This window comes from Phocoena sinus, chromosome 4 (genome assembly GCF_008692025.1).
Source record: "Phocoena sinus isolate mPhoSin1 chromosome 4, mPhoSin1.pri, whole genome shotgun sequence".
NCBI classification, from domain to species: Eukaryota; Metazoa; Chordata; class Mammalia; order Artiodactyla; family Phocoenidae; genus Phocoena; species Phocoena sinus.
The window spans coordinates 74,355,950-74,379,224 of NC_045766.1; the positions used below are offsets into that span (position 1 = coordinate 74,355,950).

General features: G+C 49.4%; 1 protein-coding gene across 2 annotated transcripts in view; it reads left to right on the forward strand.

The window, feature by feature from the left end:
• The window catches only part of ITGB5 (integrin subunit beta 5), a 112,269-nt gene that overhangs the window by 65,912 nt on the left and 23,082 nt on the right, over window positions 1-23,275 (forward strand). For both annotated transcript variants that reach the window (XM_032629316.1, XM_032629317.1), the window contains 2 exons: window positions 6,170-6,304; window positions 15,029-15,458. In XM_032629316.1, coding sequence (XP_032485207.1) covers window positions 6,170-6,304; window positions 15,029-15,458 — 565 coding nt within the window. The remainder of the gene's footprint in view (window positions 1-6,169; window positions 6,305-15,028; window positions 15,459-23,275) is intronic.

Below are 23,275 nucleotides of genomic sequence, written 5' to 3' on the forward strand. Positions count from 1 at the left end.
TCCTGAACTTACGTAGAATAGACATGTGGGCTAACCTGGGAATGTGATTAACCACTCTGGTATCACGTGTGTTAGAAAAACCATCTTACTTTCCCATGACTTATTTTCATATGTGTATTTGGAGCTCTGCCTTTCCAGTTGAATTTGTGACCCTACTGATGCAGCCTTATTTTGTTTATGTTTTTTTTTTGCGGTACGCGGGCCTCTCACTGTTGTGGCCTCTCCCGTTGCGGAGCACAGGCTCCGGACGCGCAGGCTCAGCGGCCACGGCTCACGGGCCCAGCCGCTCCGCGGCATGTGGGATCTTCCCAGACCGGGGCACGAACCCATGTCCCGTGCATCGGCAGGTGGACTCTCAACCACTGAGCCACCAGGGAAGCCCCAGCCTTATTTTGCGTTACTGCCCGGCTAGACCAGGAGCTGTAGGTAATGGCCTCGCCACGGGGGACCCAGAGCTTGGGGGTTCCCAGCCCTCACCTGGTCTCCTGGGGTCTCCTGGAGCCTCAGTGTCCTGAAGGCGGTGAGTGGGCAGCGGTGAGGATTTGTGGCTGGTTTTCCGTCCTCCACACCTCCACCTTTGTGCAGCTAAGGATCCTCTGCCTCTCACACAGGCTGTGATCCGCCTCACTCCGGGAACTTCCTGTCACGAGAAACTAGACTTCCTTCTCCTTTCCTAACTTATTCCCCCGACATACTAACGTCCTCTTTTCTGATCTCTGACCTTTAATCCTCATCGTATCCAGTGGCCACCTCAGAACCCATTGAGACCAGATTTCCAGGTTAACTACACTTGGCAGTTTTCAGATTCCACAGTGAGTGGACGCGTAACACGCTGAGAGTCTGAGAAGAGTGTGTGTTGGCGGGGGGCTGGGCCTACCCAATGTCACCCCCGTCCCGAGGGCCACTCTTCACCATGATGCCTTGGGCCTCAAGCTCTGGACATGGAACAGAGGAGTCAGTGCGAGAGCCGGAGGCCTACCCTGGGCTGCTCTCTCTGTCCTGCTGGGGTCCCGGGGCTTAGAGACCCCTGGGTTAGCAGGGGGCCACTGCTGGACCCGCTGTCAACAGTGCAGTGGCCAGTGCTTGCCTCCTGCCAAGCCAGGGCCTTTGGAGAAGAAATGGCTGAAGGGCAATCACATCCTGGGCTTTGGCGTGGGCTGTGGATTTCTCCTGGGTTTCTGGGGAGGAGCCACCCCCCAGCATTTCCATCCTAGGTCAGCTCCTGAGTTCTGACGCCCTGGGTGGCTGACAAAGCTCTGGGGCTCCCCCGGGAGCGTTTCCTGCCAAAGGCCCAGGGCCCTGCTCCTCGAGACTTTAATATAGGAGGGCATCATGACACCCAGTTCTGTGTGCACCAGAAATGGAAAAGGTGCTCTGCTCAGTCAGCGTTCTGTGCGGCCAAGCGGTTTGCACGTCCACGTCCATGTGTGGGTCCCCTGATGAACAGGGTGCACGAGACAGTGGTGGTGGTTCCCTGGGCAGGATCTCATAAGCGCTCAGTGCTGCTCTCCCTCTGAGGCACGTTGCATTGGCCCTGAGCAGGATTCATGGTAGATAAATTCGTTTTCTTAATGGAAATCCAGGGGCCTGGGTTTAGGCAGAGGTCAGGAGAGGAGCAGGGAGCCCTTTCTGCGGCTGACGATTTGGGAACCGGAAGAGTAGAGAAGGGGGTCTATTCCAGGCAGGAGCTGCGTTTGGAACCTGGGATGAGCCCCCTGAGGACCTTTGGGAATCTGGTACTGTAGCTGGACTCTGAGTTAAACTGAGAACATGTTAAGAAACGAGACGTGTGACTCATGAGCGAACGTGTGAAATTCACCCTTTAAAATGGGCGTTTCTGGAATACTGTCCACAACGACTATGCAGATTCATTGGAAAATGCAAGCAGATTTATTGAGAGATAACTAACCAACAATCCAGTGGACAGATTTAAAGTGTATATTTGATAAGTTTTAACACGTGCACACCTGTGAAACCATCACTACATCAAGGCGGTGAATGTATGCATCACCCTAAAAAGTCAGGACCCTTGGTAACTCCCTACTTCTGCCCTTTCCTTCAGTGGAAATTTAAAGAAATATATTAAATATAGAAACAGCAAGGTATTCAGAGCACAGTCTAGTCGGTGGAAGCCGCGTTGGGGGTATGTTGGTACTTGACGTTGATTAGCACCCTGTCCGCCGGCTGCCGTCCTTTCTGGCAAACGGGAAGGCCCGGGCTGGGCCTCAGCTGCCCATACTTCTGGATTTGAACGTGCACGGGTGTGGATGTGTGTGTGTGTGTGTGTGTGTGTGTGTGTGCACGTGCGCTTTGGCCCGTGCGGGGGCTCTGGTTGTCCTTTCACCTGTTCCTCTCCCTGGCCACGGTCCGAGCACAGCTCTCATGGGACCGTTTGTGTTTCTCTGCGTCACCTTGCCACCTCTGTGCTTTGGGGCTGACTTCTGCCTCGCTTACAGTTTGTACACCGTCCTTGGGGACATCCTGAGAGGATTGCAGCAGACCACAGGTAGCAGTGGGCATGGCCGTGGTGTGACTCTGGGCTGTGGAGGCAGCAAAACGGAAAGGGCACGTGTAATGTAACGTCTCGTAGAATCGAGTCTGTCGTCCTTGGCTTTCACTGTGTGAAACGTTCACCTCTGGGCTTCGATTTCTATGTTTTTTCTTGCTGTGCCAACTTCTTTATTGTGAGAGATCACCAGCGTGGAGCTTTGCTGTACAGTGGGTGCTGGCGAGAGGTTCCCTTCCAGAGCTCGGAGGTAGGGCCCTGGGTGCGTGCAAACACACACATACACAAACACACACACACACCACCAGCATTATGTCACCTTGACAAAGGGGGGTAGGACTCAGAGAGAAATCATGGCGGGGGGGATCCCTTTTCAGAGTGGGAAAGAAAAGAATGAGCTGGAAACCACTAGAGCTGCCTGTGGAGGGTGACATCAGAGTCCTCTCCGAGCACATGTTTCTCTTTTTGTTGTTGCCATGAAGTCTGCTCCCACCCACTCCACAGCTGGCCTGACTTAAAGCAGTTGCAGATGGGACCTAGCCTGAGTATTTAATAGCCTTTAAACTTCTTGACATTGTCTTCTTGTCCTAGGGTGAGGAGTAAGGGATCGTGTTCAGAGGCAAATTTGGTAAGAATTAATTGAATTTCAGATAATTATCTTATGACACAAGTGTTTTCATGCATCAGAACTGCACTGGCTGTGGCTTTGATCCTCTGCTATATATCCTGTACTCCATTTCATTCATTTGTTCAACAAATAAATACTGTCTGACGTGTGGCAGGCCTCATGCCACACGGTGGGAATGAAACAGTGAACAGAACACAGTCCTGCCCTCCAGGAGCTCATAATCTCTGAGGGGAGACTGACTCAACCAGGCTGCAACCTGACCATCTGCACTCTCCAAGATCAGAGCCAGTTTTCGAGTAAAGAAAGGCCCGGTCTGGTGACTACAGAGAGCACTGCCGGGAGACCCAGAAGGCCCGGTTCTGGTCCTGCCTGCCTGCCCCTGGCAGCTGAGTGGCCCTGGATAAGGCCCTTTCTTTGGCCTCAGTTCCCACTTCCATAAAATGGGAGGTTTGAACTGAATAATCTCCACAATTCCTACCCGAGACAACATGGGGATCAGGAATAATACAGACTTCAGATCTGAGCACAAAACTTGGGGGTCTCACGGCCAGAGTAGAATATAGGATTCTGTTTGCACCTGTTATAGTTACTGGTTCATTGAATAGGAGTCCCGGTCCCCAGTGCGCTCTCTCCCTCCTCCGAGTTCCCCATTAATGCTTCCGGGTAGTGGCTTCAGCACATCTTGATGGGAATGGCTGATGCTTTCTCCCAAAGTCTTGTTTGTGAGCCACGGGGCCCTCATATTTCATCAGACTGATCCCAAGTAATTTTTAAATAGCTCCGATCTACCTAGCCCTTTAATGATAAACTGTTTTGCCTCATCCTCACATTTATTTGCATTTAATATATATAATTTTTAATTTACCTTGTCTTTCAAAAATTAAGTTTCTTCCAATAGGCCTGAGCTGTCTACCATAGCTGCTGTTAAAACATCCATCCGTCCATCCATCCACCCATCCATCCACCCACCCATCCATCCATTCAGCAAAAGCTTGTGTTCAGTCTTAGAGAGAAATATGATATGGTCCTTGAAATTCACAGCTCAGTGGGGAGAACAGATTTGTGAACAGCAGGAGAGCTGTGTGTGCTGAGTGGCGCTCTCAAGCCCTCTGCCAGTGGAGGCTGGCACTTACAAGAGGAAGTGGATTTAAAAGAGTATTTTTAGAGTTGTAGAAGCACTTAGACAATTTGTTGCAAAGGGAGAGACTATTTTTTGCAGAGAGTGTTTTCAACAAGCTGTTAATGTGTTGGGGAAGCTGCATATTTACCTAATTCAAGTTTGACACTACATGCTCAGCAGAAAAGAGAAAAAGAAAGAAAAGAAACCCCATGAGAGCAGGAAGCACTTCTGCCTGCCATTCCGTCCAACGCCCTGTTCCCTGGAGTGTGCCTGAGAAGGAGGTGGGAGTCTGAAGGGCTGTCAGTTGATCTGGAGGGAGTGTCCATGTGTCTCTCAGAGTATGTGCACCCTGCTATTCTGAGTGTATTTAGTGTATAAAAAATTCATTTTGTAAGATGTGCCTTAACTACAAGCCAGTTATTTCATTTGGCCTCTGTCTCTAAAGTACATCCTCCTTAGAGATACTCAGTGTCAATTTTTTAAACTTGGAGACCTACAGAGGGTTGTACAGACTTTTTACAAACTAAATACACCCGAGTAGGGCTTCCCTGGTGGCACAGTGGTTGAGAGTCCGCCTGCCGATGCAGGGGACACGGGTGCATGCTCCGGACTGGGAGGATCCCACGTGCCGCAGAGCGGCTGGGCCCATGAGCCGTGGCCGCTGAGCCTGCGCGTCTGGAGCCTGTGCTCCGCAACGGGAGAGGCCACAACAGTGAGAGGCCCGCGCACTGCAAAAATAAATAAATTAAATAAATACACCTGAGTATAGAGCCACCCAGGCCCAAAAGCAGAATATTACGAGCACCCAGAACCCCTGTGTCCTTTTCTGTTACTCTCCCCTGGGGGTAACTGTTAGTTGTGCCCGTTTTTGAGTTTCATATAAATAGAATCATAGACTATGTATGCCTTCTGCATCTGGCTTCTTCTGGGCTGTGTGATATGAGATTCATCAGTGTCATGACATGTAGTCATTTCATTCATTCTTGTACTGTGTGATATTCTACATGAACACACCGTAATTTGAGAAACAAAAAGTCTGTTCTGTTGATAGGCATTTGGGTAGTTCCAGTTTCTAGCTGTTACAGACAGCATTGCTGTGAACATTCGTACGTGTTTTCTGGTCAGTACACATCTCTGTTGGATATAATCCTAGTGTAAATTGCTTGTCTAAGGTTGACCTAAGCATTAGTAGGTACTGCCTAATGTTTTTCTCAAGGGTTGTACCAGTTCACGCTCCCACCAGCAGGGTATGAGGCACCCAGTTGCTCCAACTCATTTCCAACACTTGATAATTTTAGTCTTTTATTTTTTCTAATCTGTCGGGTAATTCTGGCTTGATTTTTGCTTCATCCGTTGTCTTGAGAACAGAATCCACGTATAAGGTCTTATTCTCTCAGAATGTAGTTCAGAGCTCATGAATTTGGACCTCATTGAGGTGCCTGCTGAGCTGATGGAGAAGGAAGATAGGGAGCTGAAGGAGGGCGGGGGGAGGGGAGAGAAGAGCAGCTGAGCAAAGGGACATCATCCCAGGCACGTGCAAAGGCCCAGCGTCTGGGGCACGCACGGCAAGATTTGAGGCGCTGTCTGAAGCTGAGGGTGGGGATGGGGTGACTCTGCAGAGACGAGAGAATGACCCCTGGAAGCAGATGAGATTATCATATGGCAGGTGAGCCATTAGCGACTTCTCTGAGCTCACAGAGGGAGACCTCAGGCCAGGGCTAGTAAGATGGTGTGTGGGTGTGGAGAGGATGAAAGGGATGAGGGAGGGGCAGCGAACCTAGCCCACTGGCTCTTGCCTTGGCTTGAGATCCTGGAGTTAAAGGAAGCCATGTGGGCATCAGAGAACCAGTGTGGAGAACATCTTGGCTGCAGCCTTTACTAAGTGGTTCTGGCTTCATCTTCTCTCTCTGTTCAGAGCATCCGGTCTAAAGTGGAGCTGTCCGTCTGGGATCAGCCTGAGGATATCAATCTCTTTTTCACTGCTACCTGCCAGGACGGTGTATCTTACCCTGGTCAGAGGAAGTGTGAAGGCCTGAAGATCGGGGACACAGTAAGTTCTCACCTCCCATTTGTTTATACTTGTTAATGTTGGTCATCATTCTTTGGCTTCTGATAACTTTCGTGACTTATTAGAGGCCTTTAGGAGTTTGTATTCTGTCTTCCAACTCTGCACGCTGGAGGACTTTCCTAAGCCTGCCCTGTGCTGTGTCTTTAAGATGCAGGTGGACTTAGTAAAAAGCTGCAGGCAGCACACAGCCTTCAGTGCGTTGTCACTTAAGGCTTCCTCAAGTTGACATTGTGCTTTTGGTGTCTTAAACCATCATTATCTTTGACAGGGATGAAATCGGGTGGGAGAGTGTAGGTGGAAAGCTAAAAGACCCTGCCTTCGTTTCTAGTCTTCTACAGCTTGCCCTGTGCCTTGGGTAATCCGACTTTCACTTTTCCTTTCTGTAAAATATGAAGAAAGCCATCCACCTCTTCTGATTTGATGAGATGGAATGGATAACTCTGTTGCAGTGGAGGGCATGGGTGCCTTGTCTGGATTTAAGTGGATATAACTAAATGGTGGAGAAGCAACATTGTGTATAAAGATGTGTATCTGTGAACCAAGCCAGGACGTGAGGGAAGAAGGAAGATATACGGATGATGAGAACAAAGATGAAATACTGGCTCAGAGGCAGGCAGAGTGGTGATGGAGAGCCATCCTCACTTCTAGAGAGTCCTGCTGCCAGAAGCAGACTGTGAGATCCATTCCTTGTTTTATTGACACATTTTTCATTGCTCAGAAAATGGAAAGGCAAATAGAGGACTGAGGGAAAGTTCTCTTCTGTAACTAAAGAATCTGGTTGGAACCAGAAAAATTATAGGGACCTTAAAAATACATGACCGTATCTCCTGGGCTTTCATAAGCACTAATGATGGCCAAGGTGGAGATAAGCAGACATACCCTGGATTCCAGGGAAACGGCTCCAAAAAAGACAGAGGTGTGGCCGCATGACTCCTTATACTGCAGTGTGGTCTTCTGGAGCTGCCTCACGTTCTGTAATTGATTCTCTCCCTCCTTCCCCTTCCCAACTGCCCTTCGCCCATGTTACAGCCCACAGGCATACATCTCACCCATTCTAAATCTTAACAGTGGTACCTCACCCCAGCAAAGGGACCATTCAGAATGCAGTATCAAGGTTGAGAAAGTGAAGGACTCTAATGACTAGGTAACAGATCTTTTTCTAACGCAGGTTTTTTTCCAAGTTTCTTTTTGCTTTTAAAAAAAAAAAAAAATTGAAAGATTGGCCTAATCAAGTTTTCAAACGATGAATCATTAACAATTTAAAATGATTATTTATGGCGTTTCGCTAAGAAGGTACTCATAGAATAAGGTGACGTTGCTGTAACAAAACTCCTATTCCCATTTTCCTATCGACCTGAATAAATTTTGGAGAGAGTGCTTTAATCTATACAAATAAAAAATAGGAGTAGAATTGATGCCATTCCCTGTCTTATTTAGGAATGAGTAATATTTTCAATGTACATGAACTGCTTGGGCGGGGAAAGCCCCATCTCATTAAAGTGACACATCCAATAAAATTTTATTTTTAATACTTGTCAAATTTTGTGATATATTTATGTTGTTTTGATCAATTGCAATGATTAATCAATCCAGATGATGTTTTTAAAAAACACAAAAGCCTTATAGTCACCGGCTTTAAAGAGACAGCTGTGAAAAATGGAAGGAGGCAGAACTAACCAGAAAAACTACACGTAAGTGGATTCTGTGGATCTGTGGATGGGATGTTTGGTGCAGTGTGTCAGGAAAGCTAAAGAATGATGTGTGAAAAACACCCAAACAAGGAACCTCTTACTTGGACAAACAGGTTCAGTGGAACAGAGGCAAGGAGGAGGATGTACAGCACACACACCAGGCGCCTGGGTTTCAGGAAGTCTCTTGACAATTTCTAATGATATCCTTTTGCAAAGACAGGTAACATGGGTCGGTGATAGCACAGCTAGGCAGATGCATAGCTGAGTAAACCTGCTTTCTAAGAGTGTTGGTAACGTCATCTGGAGGAAGACTTGAAAAGGTTCCAGCTGTCTCCTGTCTACTCCCGGCTTGAGATTAACTCAAGGGAGAACTACTTATCAGAGTTGGGGAGGTCACAGAGCTGGAGAAAACAGGTTAGCTTATAAAGCAGGAGAACCAAGATTTAAGAACATTTTAAAAAATTGAGCTGGGTTGAAATCATCAGGATTAATATCTTGCATTAAGTTCAGAATATTAATAGGATAGAGGGAACTTGGTTTGATAGTAGCTTTTAAGAAAAGGATCTGGTAGATTCTAATTCCCAAAGGCTCAGTGTGAATAAGCAGTGTTGCTTTAAAAAAAAATGCCAACTGAGGCTGCATTAATGGAACCCCAGAGAAAATGGTTTCACTCTTTTTTGTGTGGGTCAGACCGCGTCTGGAGTTCTTTGTTCAGTTTTGTTTTTTTTTTCCAGAGGGCAAGTGTAAAGGAACTATCATGATGGAGGTATGTAGACACCAGGAAGATCAAAGGAACTGGTGTTTGTTGCTAATAATAGCATAAAGTTGGAATTCTTTTTGAATGCAGGAAACTGAAGCCAGTTTATGCTGCCATAAGAGAAGAGGGGAAATTATTATAAGAATATTATATAATTATATTATTATTATATAATTATTATAAGAATATTGGGTCCCTAATGGACCCAAGGGGGCAGTGCTGTTAGTATTGGAAAGGACTGGAAAGTAACTGGACAAAGGGTTAGCTCCATGTTCCTCACTGGGTCCCTTGTAAGGAAGATAGTTATTCATGTTGACAGATGAGAAAAACTGAGGCACGAAGAATTCAATTAAGTGCCCAAGTAAGTAGCCAGTAAGTAGCAGCCAGTAAGTGGCGAAGTTCAAGTTCAAGGCCAGGGCTTTCTGGCTCTGATGCCAGCACCCACGCCCCCTCCCCCTGGCCTCTTGCTGCCCATGCCTATGGTTCTGTTCCATCATCCCTGTTCAGACGGCTCGCCTCAGAGCAGAGCACCATAGCAGGGGCCAGGGCCTCCAGCAGGGAACACCTCACCGCATTCTGTGTACACCCCCTGGGGCTCAGTGCTGCTGGGCGTCCCGAGATGTGGGATCACCCACAGACGGCAGTGGACTCACAGCTCTCTCCAGACCAAGTCCTCTCCCTGGTCATTGCCTTCTGACCGTGGAGGGAATGACAGAGTTACCATTTCGTGGGAATTTATTATACTCTCCATGCTCTGCTAGGGCTTGGCTGCTAGCTTCCTCTGCTGCTTGCAGCCTCTGTCAGGTAGACATTACTTCCCCATTTTATGTGAGAAAGACTGAGGCTCCAAGGTGGGGGGCCCTGGCTGCTGGTGAGCACAAGCGCCAGGAGTCAGAGCTGCAACCACTGATGCCAAAGTTTGTGTTTTTTTCCTTATACCTTGTGCATTTTGAAAGTAAAAGTTTCAGAGGAGCTAAAGGTGGGATCATCACCACTTTTGTACGGACACTCTAGGGTACAGATTTTGTTTTTTGCTAGGATAGGATACTTCGGAAAAATAGGAACATTGTCCAGAAGACAGGAAAGGATTTTAAGTGGCATTTTTCACAAAAGTGGAAAATCTCAGACGTATTTGGATGACTTCTAGAGCATTTGAAACGGAAGGAAGAAGGGTGCTTCTCCCACGCCCTCCATGGCAGTTCCACACGGGCGGGCCAGAGAGAGCCTCCCTTGGGGTCCCAGGGGCCGTGGTCCTGTTGAGACAGAGGCCCAAAGGCAGGCCTGCCATGCTGGCTCCTTGTTTCCTCTGTCTGCCCAAGAGGCCGCAGTCACATGGCCCCCGGCTCTGCCGCCAGGGCTGTGAGGTTTTGTTCTCTGTGGGTAGAAACAAGCTGACACAGAGCAGTGGCCACTTGCCTGCCATAGCTGGACCCGGTGCTGCCTGCAGGCCACCAGAGGTGAGCTCTTTGAGGCCCTGGAGGCAGTGGGGGGCAGAAGCCAGGGCAAAATGGAAATGTGGGGTCCTTGTTAAAAAATAAAGAATTTCAGGATGACAAGAGCAGAGCATTAAACTAAGCACGGGCCCTTCTGAGCATGGGTCTCTGTGTGACTGCACGGGCACGTGTCCACGGAGCTGGCCTGGAGGGAGAACTGGGGGGCTTCCCCTCAACCCCCTTATTGCTGAAGGAGAGATGTACTTCTGTCCCTCATCTCAGGCTGAACTTTCTCCAAAGAGCTGACAGTTGGACTTAGGTTTGCTCCTGAGCATGTGGGCATTTCCCCCTTGACATTTGTCCCGGGGACAAATCTGGTGGAGGAAATGTAGGTGCAGGAGTCAACCCCATAGGGTTGGGGGCAGTGATGAAAGCTGGGCCTGGTGCTGCGGGAGCCCCAAGGAAGAACGACCCCGCATGGCAGAGGGGGTGCTGTTTGAGCTGAGGCTCCGAGTTTTCCAGACATAGAAAAGGGGTGGGGAGGCCCCATTAGTGGTGAGTCCAAGAAGGTGTGAACGAGCATTGATTGCCCTATTGCAGGTGGGAAGCAGCTGAGGTGGGGAGTGGGTTGGGAACTGAGAAGAGAGGAGCTGGGGCTGCAGAGGCAGGATTGGGCCAACTGGTAGGACATACATGCCAAGCTAAGGCGTCTGGCCATTATTTGGCAGGCATTATTTCTGTTCTTTGGTGCCATGAGCTGGGAGGGCTCTGGGTAAGTCAGAAATGGCGAGGAGGGTAGGCAGGAGTAAAGAGCACAGCAGAAGGGCCCGGGGGCTCACTGGAGGAGAGGGGTTAGGGAAAGCAGGCAGGGTGTAACTGCCGTCCGGTGCATCTCAGGGCCTGGCCTGTGGATAAGGACATGGCCCGTGGGGGAGGGGGAGCCTTGGGACAGCTGGGTTCAAGGGGCATCCGGGCAGGTCTCATCCCTGTGTAACCAGAGCTTCCTGCAGAGGTGGAGGAGGTGGGCGGGCACCGTCTCCATGGTCACTTCCAATCAGAGGCCGCGGTTCTGTGACTGTCCTGTGACCTCTGGGTTAAGAGATCTATCTGTCCAGGCAAGAAGCAAGGGGAGGTGGTAGGGGGTGAGGGACAAAGGTTGTCCTCAGAGAAATATTCCTTACATGAAATCTTGCGGTCCCAAATCCAGTGATTTCTGTTTTTTTCCCCTAATTTTCCTCCCAGCATCAACCGGGGCTGACTGAGTGGGCCTGGCCACTGGGAGTCAGTTTTCTCATGAACTGGCTTTGACAAATCAGTATGCAAGTGGCTGGCTGTGCGACTGGCACTAACGCCCGGTACAAAGGACCCAGTGAGCCCCGTTGGGGGCTTCCCACAACGTCCCGCTCTCCGGCCCCTCCCCTGGGGCTCTCCACCCCTTGCCCATGCCCAACGCTTTGTCTCAGCGAGCTCCTAGTGGACTTGGCATTTGCAGAGCGTGGGTTTGGGTGGGGGCTGTGTAGCCCCTTTGAAAGGGTGGTCAGGCCGGCAGCCCTGTGCGGGAACCAGGAGCATCCCAATGAGGTTCAGATAATAAGACCGGGCGGGAGGGAGGACTGCTGTGTCCGCGACCTTCCTCTGGAATCTCGGAGTGGGAAAACGGAAAGTCTCCTGGAACTGGGGAGCCTTCCCTTTCAAGAGTCCACAGTAATCAGGGAAGAGAAGCCTCATTCCAGCTGCCTGACAGACTCTCTGGATTCTTTCCTGAGCCCTCAGGGAAATGGACTCTGAAGGGAGGAGTAGCAGAACAGATTGACTTGCTGTTGCCGAAGTGCTTTTTATAGCATTCCTGTGCCCAGCAGGACCTGAGACTTAGTGGCTGAAACGGAGCTGTTCTCTGGTTATCAGGTGGCCGGCTGTACGCTAGGCTGCATGGGGCCCGACAGCTTGGACCTCGGTTAGACCAGAGCTTTGGCTGAAGAAGGCCACGGGGACCTGCTTAGAAGCCAGGCCTTAGACTGGGCAGACAGTGTGTGAATCGTTCTGAATCCTGGGTGATCAGCTGCCGGCACTGATTCAGGGGCATCCCCAACCTTTCCACTCCCTCTCCAGCAAACACAGACATCTGCGAGGCCCAGGAGATTTAATTCCCTCTCTTGTTACTTGATCCCTTGGTGCAGGCAGGTTTTCCTGGGGGAAGGTTATGCTCACAGATGGACACTCCCCACAGTCTTGCAATAATTAAATGCCTTTGGTTCTTGGTCCAGGCTGTTTCTTTGTAATTTTTTCCACTTCTGACCCGCAGCGGCCTTTGTGGGGGACCGGGCTTTCCATTTAACAAGTCCAGCAAAGTTATTCCCCTGGGAGGTAGTAGGCGTCTCTCCGAGCCTCAGAGGGAGGGATGTTCATCTGTCTCCACATTCTTGATGCCCCATGGCACCTCGGTCAGGTGCAGCCTCCCTGTCCTTCCATCTGCGGGCTCAGGTTATCCCCAGCCCAAGGCAGGAAGGTTGAAAGTTGACCAGGAGCTTCTGGTCACTACTGGGTGGGTTCCCATCTAGTGGTCCCTCTGTGAGCCGGGCCTCTCTCTCTCTACTCAGGTCTGGACACTGGACATCTGCCTCATTCCCTACTTCTAGGAGGTGACAGGCCAGGGAGAGCACAGGCCCAGCCCCACCCCTCCCCAGCTGTGTGACCAGCACTAAGCTCCCGGAGCCCACCAACCCCGTTTTCCTTCTGGTAAATGAGGATGCCTCCTCCTAGGGCATGTAAATGAGATGCGTGTGGAAATGCCCAGCACAGGGCCTGGTGCGTGTAGTACTCAGCACCTGGTAACCGTTAGGCAGATTGCAGTGCCCTGGGTGGGTCCGCATCTTTCTTCCTTACCTCAAGAGCCCACCTGTACCTGAGGGCCTTGGAACCGGGTTGTGAACGTTTTTTTGCCAGTCTCTCCCTTTGCCGCCTCCCACCCCCGACGTGGAGGTGGGGTGTGGGCCCGTCCCACTGTCTGCAGCTGGCTTGCTTCGCCCGGCGTCCTCTGACCCTGGCTCCTGGTCATTGTCCTCAGCGCACCTGTCTGACGGTGTCTGCTGTGATACTGCTTCACTAATGCCGACTCCTGGTGTCTTGTTGCCAAGCAGACTCTCTCCAGGACCTAGGAAGCGGGGTCTCCTGCTCAGCCTCACGCGCTCCGGCTCCCACCCTGTGGGGGGGCATCCCAAGATGTCACAGAGGGGAGGCCTTTTAGAATTAGTAAAGATCCCAAAATGACAAGGATCTGTAGAACGTTTATTTTATTTTTTTTGCGGTACGCGGACCTCTCACTGTTGTGGCCTCTCCCGTTGCGGAGCACAGGCTCCGGGCGCGCAGGCTCAGCGGCCACGGCTCACGGGCCCAGCCGCTCCGCGGCATGTGGGATCTTCCCGGACCAGGGCACGAACCCGTGTCCCCTGCATCAGCAGGCAGACTCTCAACCACTGTGCCACCAGGGAAGCCCTCTGTAGAACGTTTAGAAAAAGATATTTTGAGTGTTCTCCAGAAATATACATTATTACCTAAAGAGTACCCAGTAAAGCAGGTTATTGATTTTAAAAACCAGTTCTATTCCAACCCAAATAATAGAGTTAACAATACCCGTAGCTAAAAGTGGTTCTTAACTTGTTCTGAGTTTCAGAATGTTCTGAGGAGCCTTTTGAAAAAGCAAGATGTCTGGGCCAGAGGCGGTGGGTCAGTTTCTGGAGTGAGACCAGGCCTCTGTTGGTTCAGGGGAGAAGGACTTCATGATGGTGTTTGGTCAGGGTGTGCCACTACCTGTCTGCAGATTTCCACAGCGCCCTGCTTGGAGGGCCGTGCTGGATGATTCTCACCACATGGTGGCGGGGAGGGGATGGTGGAGTCACGCTGTACTCCCTGGGAGAATCACAGCGAGCAGTGTCCTTGCTTTCCTCACATCCCAGCCATGTGGGCTGCTAACAGGCATCTTTCCTCCATTGCCATCTGCCAGCGAGGTCCACCTTGCTGCCTGTTTCCATGGCAACCCATAAGCAGCTCGGGAGTTAGCAACACTCCTGTACATGCTTTGTTCAATAAGAAAAAGTCTGTCCATGTGTGTGGCAATGTTGCTTCTTTACAACCTCTGGACCGTGGACTGATATGTGAAAGACACAGCTGTGAGGACCACGCAGAGAGAAACTGGGGCAGAGGGAGGCCCAGGTGTGTCTGTGAGGAGATAGATATGCTGGAAGGGGGACACAAGAGTCATCTCTCCCTTCTCCAGCAGGGGAGGAAACACCTCTGCAGAAGGGCAGGCAGTTGCCAGGGCATCTCGACCACAGCGCCCCATGAGTTCAGGGAGCCACGTCTAACCTGGCATAGAGGGAGGTGCCTGGTAAACTGTTGAATATTTTGTTGACTTTCAAAATGGAGACGGGAAGAGCATAGGATAGAAGTGAAAAGGGGAGAAAGAGAACCTTGTAACCTTGAGTGAATCTTTCTACCTTCCTGTGGAAGCCCTTTTCCTCTGGGAGGTAAAAAAGATGATGAATGTTAAAGAATCAAGCATGGTGCCTGTCAAATGTCGGCACGCCTGAATACGCCCTTCCTGGGTAAAGTGAAGGGGCTTGCTGTCTCCGGGGCCTCTTCCTCCTCGGGCCGTTGGAGTGGCCCTCCGTGAGTGTGGGGAGGGGCTGGATTTGGCCCCAGTTCTTCACTGAGGACCTTGGAGGAACTGTGCTCGGGCCAGGCCCCTGGCTGATCAGGAGGCTGGTGCAGACAGCGGGAGGCCCAGATGCACCATGGCCACCACGTCCCCTCTCTTTCTCCTGCGCAGGCATCCTTTGAGGTGTCGGTGGAGGCCCGGAGCTGCCCGGGCAGACGCGCGCAGCCCGTGTTCACCCTGCGGCCCGTGGGATTCCGGGACAGCCTGGAGGTGGGGGTCGCCTACCACTGCGGGTGTAGCTGCAGCACGGGGCTGGAGCCGGACAGCGCCAGGTGCAGCGGCAACGGGACTTACGTCTGCGGCCTGTGTGAGTGCAACCCCAGCTACCTGGGTACCAGGTGCGAGTGCCAGGAAGGGGAGAGCCAGAGCGGGCACCAGAACCTGTGCCGAGAAGCGGAGGGCAAGCCCCTGTGCAGCGGACGCGGGCAGTGCAGCTGCAACCAGTGCGCCTGCTTCGAGAGCGAGTTTGGGAAGATCTATGGGCCCTTCTGCGAGTGCGACAACTTCTCCTGCGCCAGGAACAAAGGAGTCCTCTGCTCAGGTAGGCACCCTGCAAGCACTTTTGCTCTGAGCCAGGCACAGGCCTGGGTGCCGTTTGGACATCCCCAAAGCATGCTTTATACTTACTGCCACAGTCCTCCTGGGAGAAGACGAGGGCAAACCTTGGGGGTGGGACCAGTGTGTCGAATGCAAAAGCAGGAGATGGCACTGCTACGTGATGTGGACTCTCAGAGTTGGAGGGGTCGGCCGTGGGTCATCCAGGACTTAACCACACAGCATTCCTGACACACAGGTGATCAGCCTCTTCTTGATTGCCCCTGGGGACAGGGAGCTCCCTGGGGCCAGAAGAGGTTATTCCCTTGTTAGACATCCCATTAGACATTCATCTCCTATGGCTGCTCTAATAAACTACCACAGACTTAGTGGCTTAAAACAACACAAATGTATTCTATTCTAGTTCTGGATGTCAGAAGTCTGAAATGGATTGGCTAAAATCCAGGTGTTATTTGGCTAAAATCCAGGTGTCAGCAGGGCTACATTCCTTCTAGAAGCTCTAAGGGAGAATCTGTTCCCTGGCCCTTTCCAGCTTCTAGAAGCCATTTGCATCCCTTGGCTTGTAGCACCGTCCTCTGTTTTCGAAGCCAGCTGTGTAGCATCCTCAGATATGTCTCTGACTCTGACCTCTGCTTTGCTCTGATGCTCCTGCCTCTTCTTTATAAGGAGCCTGCGATTTGCGCTGGACCCATGGGATAATCCAACGAGTCTCCCCATCTTAGGATCCTTGACTTAATCACATCTGCAGGGTCCCTCTTACCATGTAAAGTAACGCTGATATGAATTCCAGGGATTAGGCCGTGCACATCTTTGAGGGCCATTGTTCTGCCTCGCATAGATATGATTTGAAAGTTTCCTTTTATATGAAACAGAAGATTGTTTCTCAGTCACTTCTGCTCAGCGGTTCACATTTTATGCTGCCTCTTCCACATGACAAGCTGTCAAACGTCTGAGAACTTCTTTATGTTTCTCTGTTCTCTTTTCTTATCCAGGCTAGACACCAGGTCTCTTCCTTCTCTGAGGCTCTATCATTTTGTTACGTGTGCCTCTCAGAATCAGGCGTGTTATTTGTCATCTGGGTGACGAGGGCTCAGCCCCGAGTTCAGCGAAACATTTGCTTCCTGTGACCTGAACGTTCCACTTCCATTAACACATCCTAACAACACTCACTTTTTCTTTCCTGTTAAACAATCACATTGTACCGTTGAACTTGGTTTTAACTTTACTATACCAGAAGTTGAAGATTTTTAATATTTTGAATGAACTATAGCCAAGCCAAGTTTCTGTTGTGTCGCGTCGAGGCACTTAAGTTTTTGAATCTAAGCATATAGGACTTTACGTGGGTTCCAGTTAAATTACAGCTTGGCAGCTCCCATTCTGGGAGTTGCGCTCTGATGAGATACTGTAAAATCGTGTCTCTAAAGGGTCATTCTGTCCGACACCATGCCACCTGCAAATCGAGTAAGCAGAACAATTTTAGGCGGGATGGTAGTTTCTTCTACTGCTGTGTATTCTGTTTCCAGGATTCCTTCTTTGTGAACGGTCTTCCAGTGGTAAAGTGTTGATTTAAAAGGCACTTAAGGGCGTGGCGGGGAAGATGAAGCACAAACATGGGAAGCAAATCAGAACATATAAATGATCTGTCACTGCGGGAGGGGTAACCATCCCTCCACGGGAGAAACAAGTGCAGAGGGTTGCACAGATGAGCGTAGGCCCGTGAGGCCCCTGGGGGCAGAATGCATCATAAGACAAGTATGAGCACACCCATGGGTGCAACGGAACCAGCATGCTCGAACTCGGAATTGCTCCAGAAAATGTCGGGCGTATAATGTCATAGAAGAGTCAGCTAGCTGGCAAGAGTCAGGATTTGATGTGCTGATCAGACCACAGGGATCCACTCTTTCTGATAGACTGGGTGGTTCCAGGGGACGGCTCTGCCTGGATTAGCAGGAAAAGTGCTTAGGATCAGGCAGGGCCGAGCCCAAATCCACCACCGCCAGCACCACCACATGCTACCTGTGTCACTTTGGGCACAGAGCTGTTGTGAGCAGGAGGAGAATGTGTCTAAGGCACATTGCCTTGCTGACCACTGGCTCCTTTAAGAGTCAGTGCCGCACACCCCTGGGAGCCACAGCTGCTGTCCGGTGTGCAGGCGGGGCCGCCTTCCCCGTGAGTCGGGGCTTTGCTGAGGACTTCGGGCACGGCGGGATGGATCGACTGCCTGTTCCCTTTAGCAGCCACCATAAATGCTCCAAGAAGCCTGGCTGTGTCTGTAATTGCCTTTCAGCCGTGAATTTTTTTTTTTTTTTTAACATATTAGCAAGTATTATCACGGAGCTCCCTCCTTACCCCTCAGGTACCAGAAATAATCCTCTGATGTGTTTTCGTCCGCAAGGCTGCTTGTGTCTGTGTTGCCCGGGAGCCAGGGCTGCTAGGTTGGACGATCTGTGCAGATCTCATCCCCATGGTTTATCAGCCCTACTGCCTGGGTTGTCTTGGACTTTGGGTTTTCCTGTCTCTAAAAACACCCCAGCACTCCCTTGTTTCTGCATCACTTTGAGAATTGAAAGAGAAGACGTGGATAAAGGACCCAGCACGGTGGTTGGCAGGAAACAGGGCCCAGCACATGGGGGCTGCCTCCCCTCCTTCCCTCAGATGTCATGTGCCTCCGAAAATAATACAGCACAGAGCCTGGAGGTGTGGGGCGGGTGGTACATGAGGTGCGAGAGGCCTTGGTAAGGAAAACCGGTCATTTTGGAAATTGGAGTATTCTGTAGCTGAGTGAATACGCACAGCACCCACAGTCCTCCTGAGCTAGTCTTGCATTTCAGGCTCCTGCCAGATGCTGGGTGCTCGCTCCTCCCTTCGCTCCATCCAGCCCTGTCGTGTTGAGAGACTCTCTTGTGTCCCCAGGTGTGGAAGCAGGAGGTTCAAGATGCCCTTGGCAGAAATAGAGACACAGATGTAGAGAACAAACATATGGACACCAAGGGGGGAAAGTGGCAGGGGTGGTGGTGGTGCTGTGATGAATTGGGAGATTGACATATATACATTAATGTGTATAAAATAGATAACTAATAAGAACTGCTGTATAAAAAAATAAAATTTAAAAATATGCCCTCGGGGCTCCCACATGTGCGGTGCTTTGAGTCACTAACTCCTCGGAATTGCTGAGCTGAGATGTCTTTCGTTCCCCCGAAGTTGGAAAGCTTGAAAAATACAGGGGGAGTTGATGGATGTGTGGTCAGTCTGAGCTGTCTGTCTCCTTCTTGGTGACCAGGATTAATTTGAACCATCTGGTGAACCAGACAAAGAACTTCTTTTACCCTCACTGGTTCACATGCATCCCTTCCTAAAGTGTGTTCTCAGTCAAGAGAATAACTCCAACTAGCTGTAGGATTATTCTTAGGTCTAGAATGTCCTCAAAGAAAGAAATTGTTCACCATTCCATCATTCATACTTTAAGAGGTTCTCCTTCTAAATTTTTTCTAAGTGTGTGTATGTATACAATTTTGTAGCTTGCTTTTTTTTCATATAGTATTATATCCTAAGAAGTGCCTGAAGTTGAATTACTTGAATACATCAATAATTAGAACACTTGGCTGTCTTTCCACTGCATCCCCAGTTAGCCTCCTCCACCCCTTCACTGTGAAAGCAACAACTAGTTGAAGCTATCCAGGTCTTCCTGGAGACAGTAGTTTCTGGAATAAGGTCATGGTGGTGTGTGATCATCCAGGAACGACGCCCAGCTCTGGGCAGGACTGATCCTCCTGGCCCGTCGATGTAGCGCCCAGCTCCTTGTTCCTTGTCTCACAAACACTCCAGCTTGTTCAGGAGGCAGCAGCGGGTGGGTGAGGGATCCGCCCCCAGTTCCTTGTTCCCGTGGTCAGCTTTGGGCTCCCTCTCCGGAATTTGGCCCGCTGGTTTTGAGCTCTTGGATCACTGTTACATTCGGGGTTTTTGTGGGGGAGAAGTCTTATTTCTCAACAATGACTCTGGTCTTGAAGATGCTGACTCGGAGACTCAAAAGCAGCTGACTTCAGCGTTCTCTCAGTGTTTCTCAGCCCTTCCCCCTGCAGCTGGGCCCACGGTGGCTGCGTGGTTCTGGTCCATCTTCAGACGGGGGCTGAGGCAGAGCCAGGCCAGGACCAGTGGGGACATCCTGGAGAGAAGCTCCTCCAATTCTCTCTGGTCTTTCCGTCTGTAAGAGGCTCCGGTCCTTACCTCCAACCAAGAGACAGGACCAAGGGGACGGGCTAGAGATTACAGGCTTGTGATACGTTATACATCATAAAAGTTAGTAGTGAAGCAAGTCTGACTAAGGTCTGGAAGCAGTTGAACAACTTGGTTCTTAACTTTTGTGACACACTGTCATGGGAATGTGTGTGCAGCCAGGGCTGCAGTTTCTCTGTCTGGTTTCTAGAGGCAGCATAACTTAGAGAGTGGTTCTGTCCGTAGACTACTCCTGTGTGTACAAAGGGAGCTATGGGGCCATTGTGAGGGCTTCTGTTCTTTTGAGTCTCATAAAGTGTTGACCCTTCAGAATCCCTCTGCTAATAGAACATGTGAAGAAGGACATGGTCTGTTAAGTTGTTTTCAATGTAATTAAAGGTTACTGCTCAAACTTTGTTGTTCTTTGTTGGTTTCTGTATCCAGACAGTGCATTTCCTGGGATTTGAGTTACTCCGTTATGGTAAACTGTTGAAATCAGTCGCAGCCCTGATGCTTCCAGCAGTCTCTGTACTTAAAATGCATGCACCGGCGTACATGGAATAATTTGCTAATAGTCTACTTCTTGGGTTTCATATATTGAGAACATTTACATCAAATAGAATACAGAATTTTGAACAGAACGCTTTTGGTCTTGTGACTGTGAGATCCCAAAAGTATATGTAAGTAAGGTCTCATATATTTTACTTCATCTAATAGGTTTTTTGGCCAGTTTGTCCATACAAATATATATGAATCCTTTAATATGTGGCAGGCAATTAGAGAGGTCAAGGGGCCACTGCAGAGTTTTCTCTCAGATGTAAAAAAAAATATGGAGAGTGACCCTAGTGGCATCATTCCTAGTGGCCAGAGCCGGCATCCAAACACAGGTTGCTGGTCTGGGCTGATGTTTTCCAGAAAGTGTCACAAGGTTATGTTAAGCCTCTCCTGGTAAAAGCACCTCTGACATTAAGCCCTAGCTTTGGACTTCCCGATTCTTGCCAGGTGAAACACCTCCATGGCAACAGTTATCCAGATATGTTTATAAAAATACCTCTCGCCCTATTCATACCGTTTTCTTCAGAAATGTAATTTTCACACTCACAGTAAATATCCTGGTGGCCATCTCTGGGACTGTGGTCACAGCTCTACCTTCTGTCACTGCATTGCAATTTGCATATTTCATAAATGACTTATAGGACCTTCTGGAATGCGGCTCCATGACAAAGGCCTCAAAAAGTACCTTTTGAATGAACCAAGATTTGACATATTTAATTTCCCAAGAAGAAAGGGGCCTCTTGGTAGCATTGCTACCACTGTGTGCCTCAGGTGGGATGGCCTAGAAAATTCTTCACATCTTTTCATGTATATTAGTCTGTAGTCAGTTTCTTGATGGTTTACCCGGATGCTATTTGCAAATACAAAGATGCATTATAGAGAAAGGTCTCCTCTCCCTCTAAAGAGTACCTTCATAGCAGTGTGCTTTATCTGGTAATGTGGAAATCCTAATTATGCACATGACAGCAGAGACCAGGAGAGTCATCTTCCATTTTGGAGTACTCAGAATATGGTGGCTATGAGAACAGAACTTGATACAGTATTTTTCAGTAACTATGATTGTAAGGAATGATACACCCGTAATTAGTAAAGATACTTCCACAAAAGACCACTTACCAGGACCTTCGAGGACCAGTGCATGTTCAAATCTGGATTCTAAACCTGGCATTCCCCCTTTCCACCTCTGACCTTGGACTCTTCACTTACCCTCTCTGACAAATTCTCTTATCTGTCAAATACCCCAGAGGGTTGTTGTAAGCATCAAATAGGACAATAACTGTAAAGCTCCTTGGACTCTGCCTCCCCACTCAGGGTGTGGAGTAAATGTTTTGAGCTGTCCTCCTCCTCCCTCCCTTCATGGAGGAAGATTTTCTTCCACAAAGATACGCATCAGAGACATTCATGGCATCAGAAGAGGCTGGTTTCAGAAGTTCTCAATAGGCATCTATCTAATGGTCAGGAATTCTCTAAGAATTCCATCTGCATCCAGATACTGCTCAAGTTCATTTGAAAGGCAACAAGGTACCGAAATTTAGGGCTTAGTCACATAACAAAACAATGCACCTTTCAGACTGGCTGCATGAACCAGGTGAGCTGGGCTGCTCCGCTCTGGAGTCATCCAGCCTCTTGCAGCCTGAGGTTGGAGAAAGCTCTTTGGAAAAACTGTAGTGTAGTACGTGTCTGACCTTGGTGCAGCTGCAGATACTGGTCTGTCACTGAGGTCATTTTGTTTTAGGTAGAGTGCTGCCTTCATGTCATTCAAGAGCTCACTGAGCATTCCTCATGTGCCAGGTTTTGTACTGGGTACCAGGGGTACAGAGTTGGAGTTGCTCACGGTATTGAATTAATTTCTAAATGTTTGTTGTCCCTAGAATTTTCCACTCCTCAGAAACTTTCTTCGATTGAGGAATGAGCATATGAACCACTTACTTCCACCATCCAGACTTGTGTGAGATCTTGAAAGATAAGAAGCCTGTTGGCAAGCCGTTTTGAGAACCTGCCTTGTTGCATGCGCTGAGCTCAGCTCCGGGAATGGAGTTTCCTTACTGCCCTTGCTCACTGCTCAGATCCTGATTCCAGAAACATCTTAAGCAACAATTTACCAGTGATTGTGAAAAATGGAGTCATCTGAGCACCGGCTTTCACCTCACCGCCCTTTTCTGTCTATTTAGAAAGGAAGTGTGCAGACAGGGGAGCTTGGGATGAGGACTCTGCTCTTGCCTTTGAACTTCAGGCCTGATCCAAGGTCATGGAGTTTGGCTTGTGAAGGAAATAATGAAACTTTAAAAAAAAAAAAGAAAGGAAAATCCTAGGAAAACCATGAGAAATGCCAAAGATAAGATGTTAGTCATGTATAGAATTGGGTGGCATTAACTTTTTGATACTGTAGAATAAATAACACATTAGAAAACTTTCCATTCTTAGTTAAATTGAAAAGGATGAGAGACCTCTGGTGACTGAAATAGTTATTCGTAAGGCTCCTTTGTTTCTATTTCTTGGGTGTTGAGCTGTCACTTAGAGTTTGGTCTTGATTTTGGAAACTGTGACATAACTGGTTATAGGACTCTGCTGCTCAGTGCTTTGGGTGGGGTGGGGTGGGATTGGATGGAGCCCTGTTTTCCTTTGGGGTAAGTGTTCCTGACTGTCAGAACACTGACCTAAGGACTCCACCCAGATCCAAACGCTCGCTGGTGTCTGGAAGTTGCTCTGAGTGAGTTCAGTCTGCCAGAAGTTTTGCATCTTCTTGTTAATGAAAGGAACTGGGGTGACATGCATCACAGCCAATCTACTGACACTGGGTTGTGGTGAAGGAAAGCACAGTGTTTATCGCAGGTGCCGAGCAAGGAGAATGGGCAGCTCACGCTCAAAAGACCCTAAGGGCTTTCAGGGAAGGGTTTTTAAAGGCAGTGTTGGGGTGAGGCTTGCAGAGTGTCTGATCAGCTTATGGGCATTCTTCTGATTGGCTTGTGTTGAGGTAACAGGGTCATATTTTGGGAAATCTCAGTTATCAGTTTTCTGCCTCCAACTAGTCTGGGG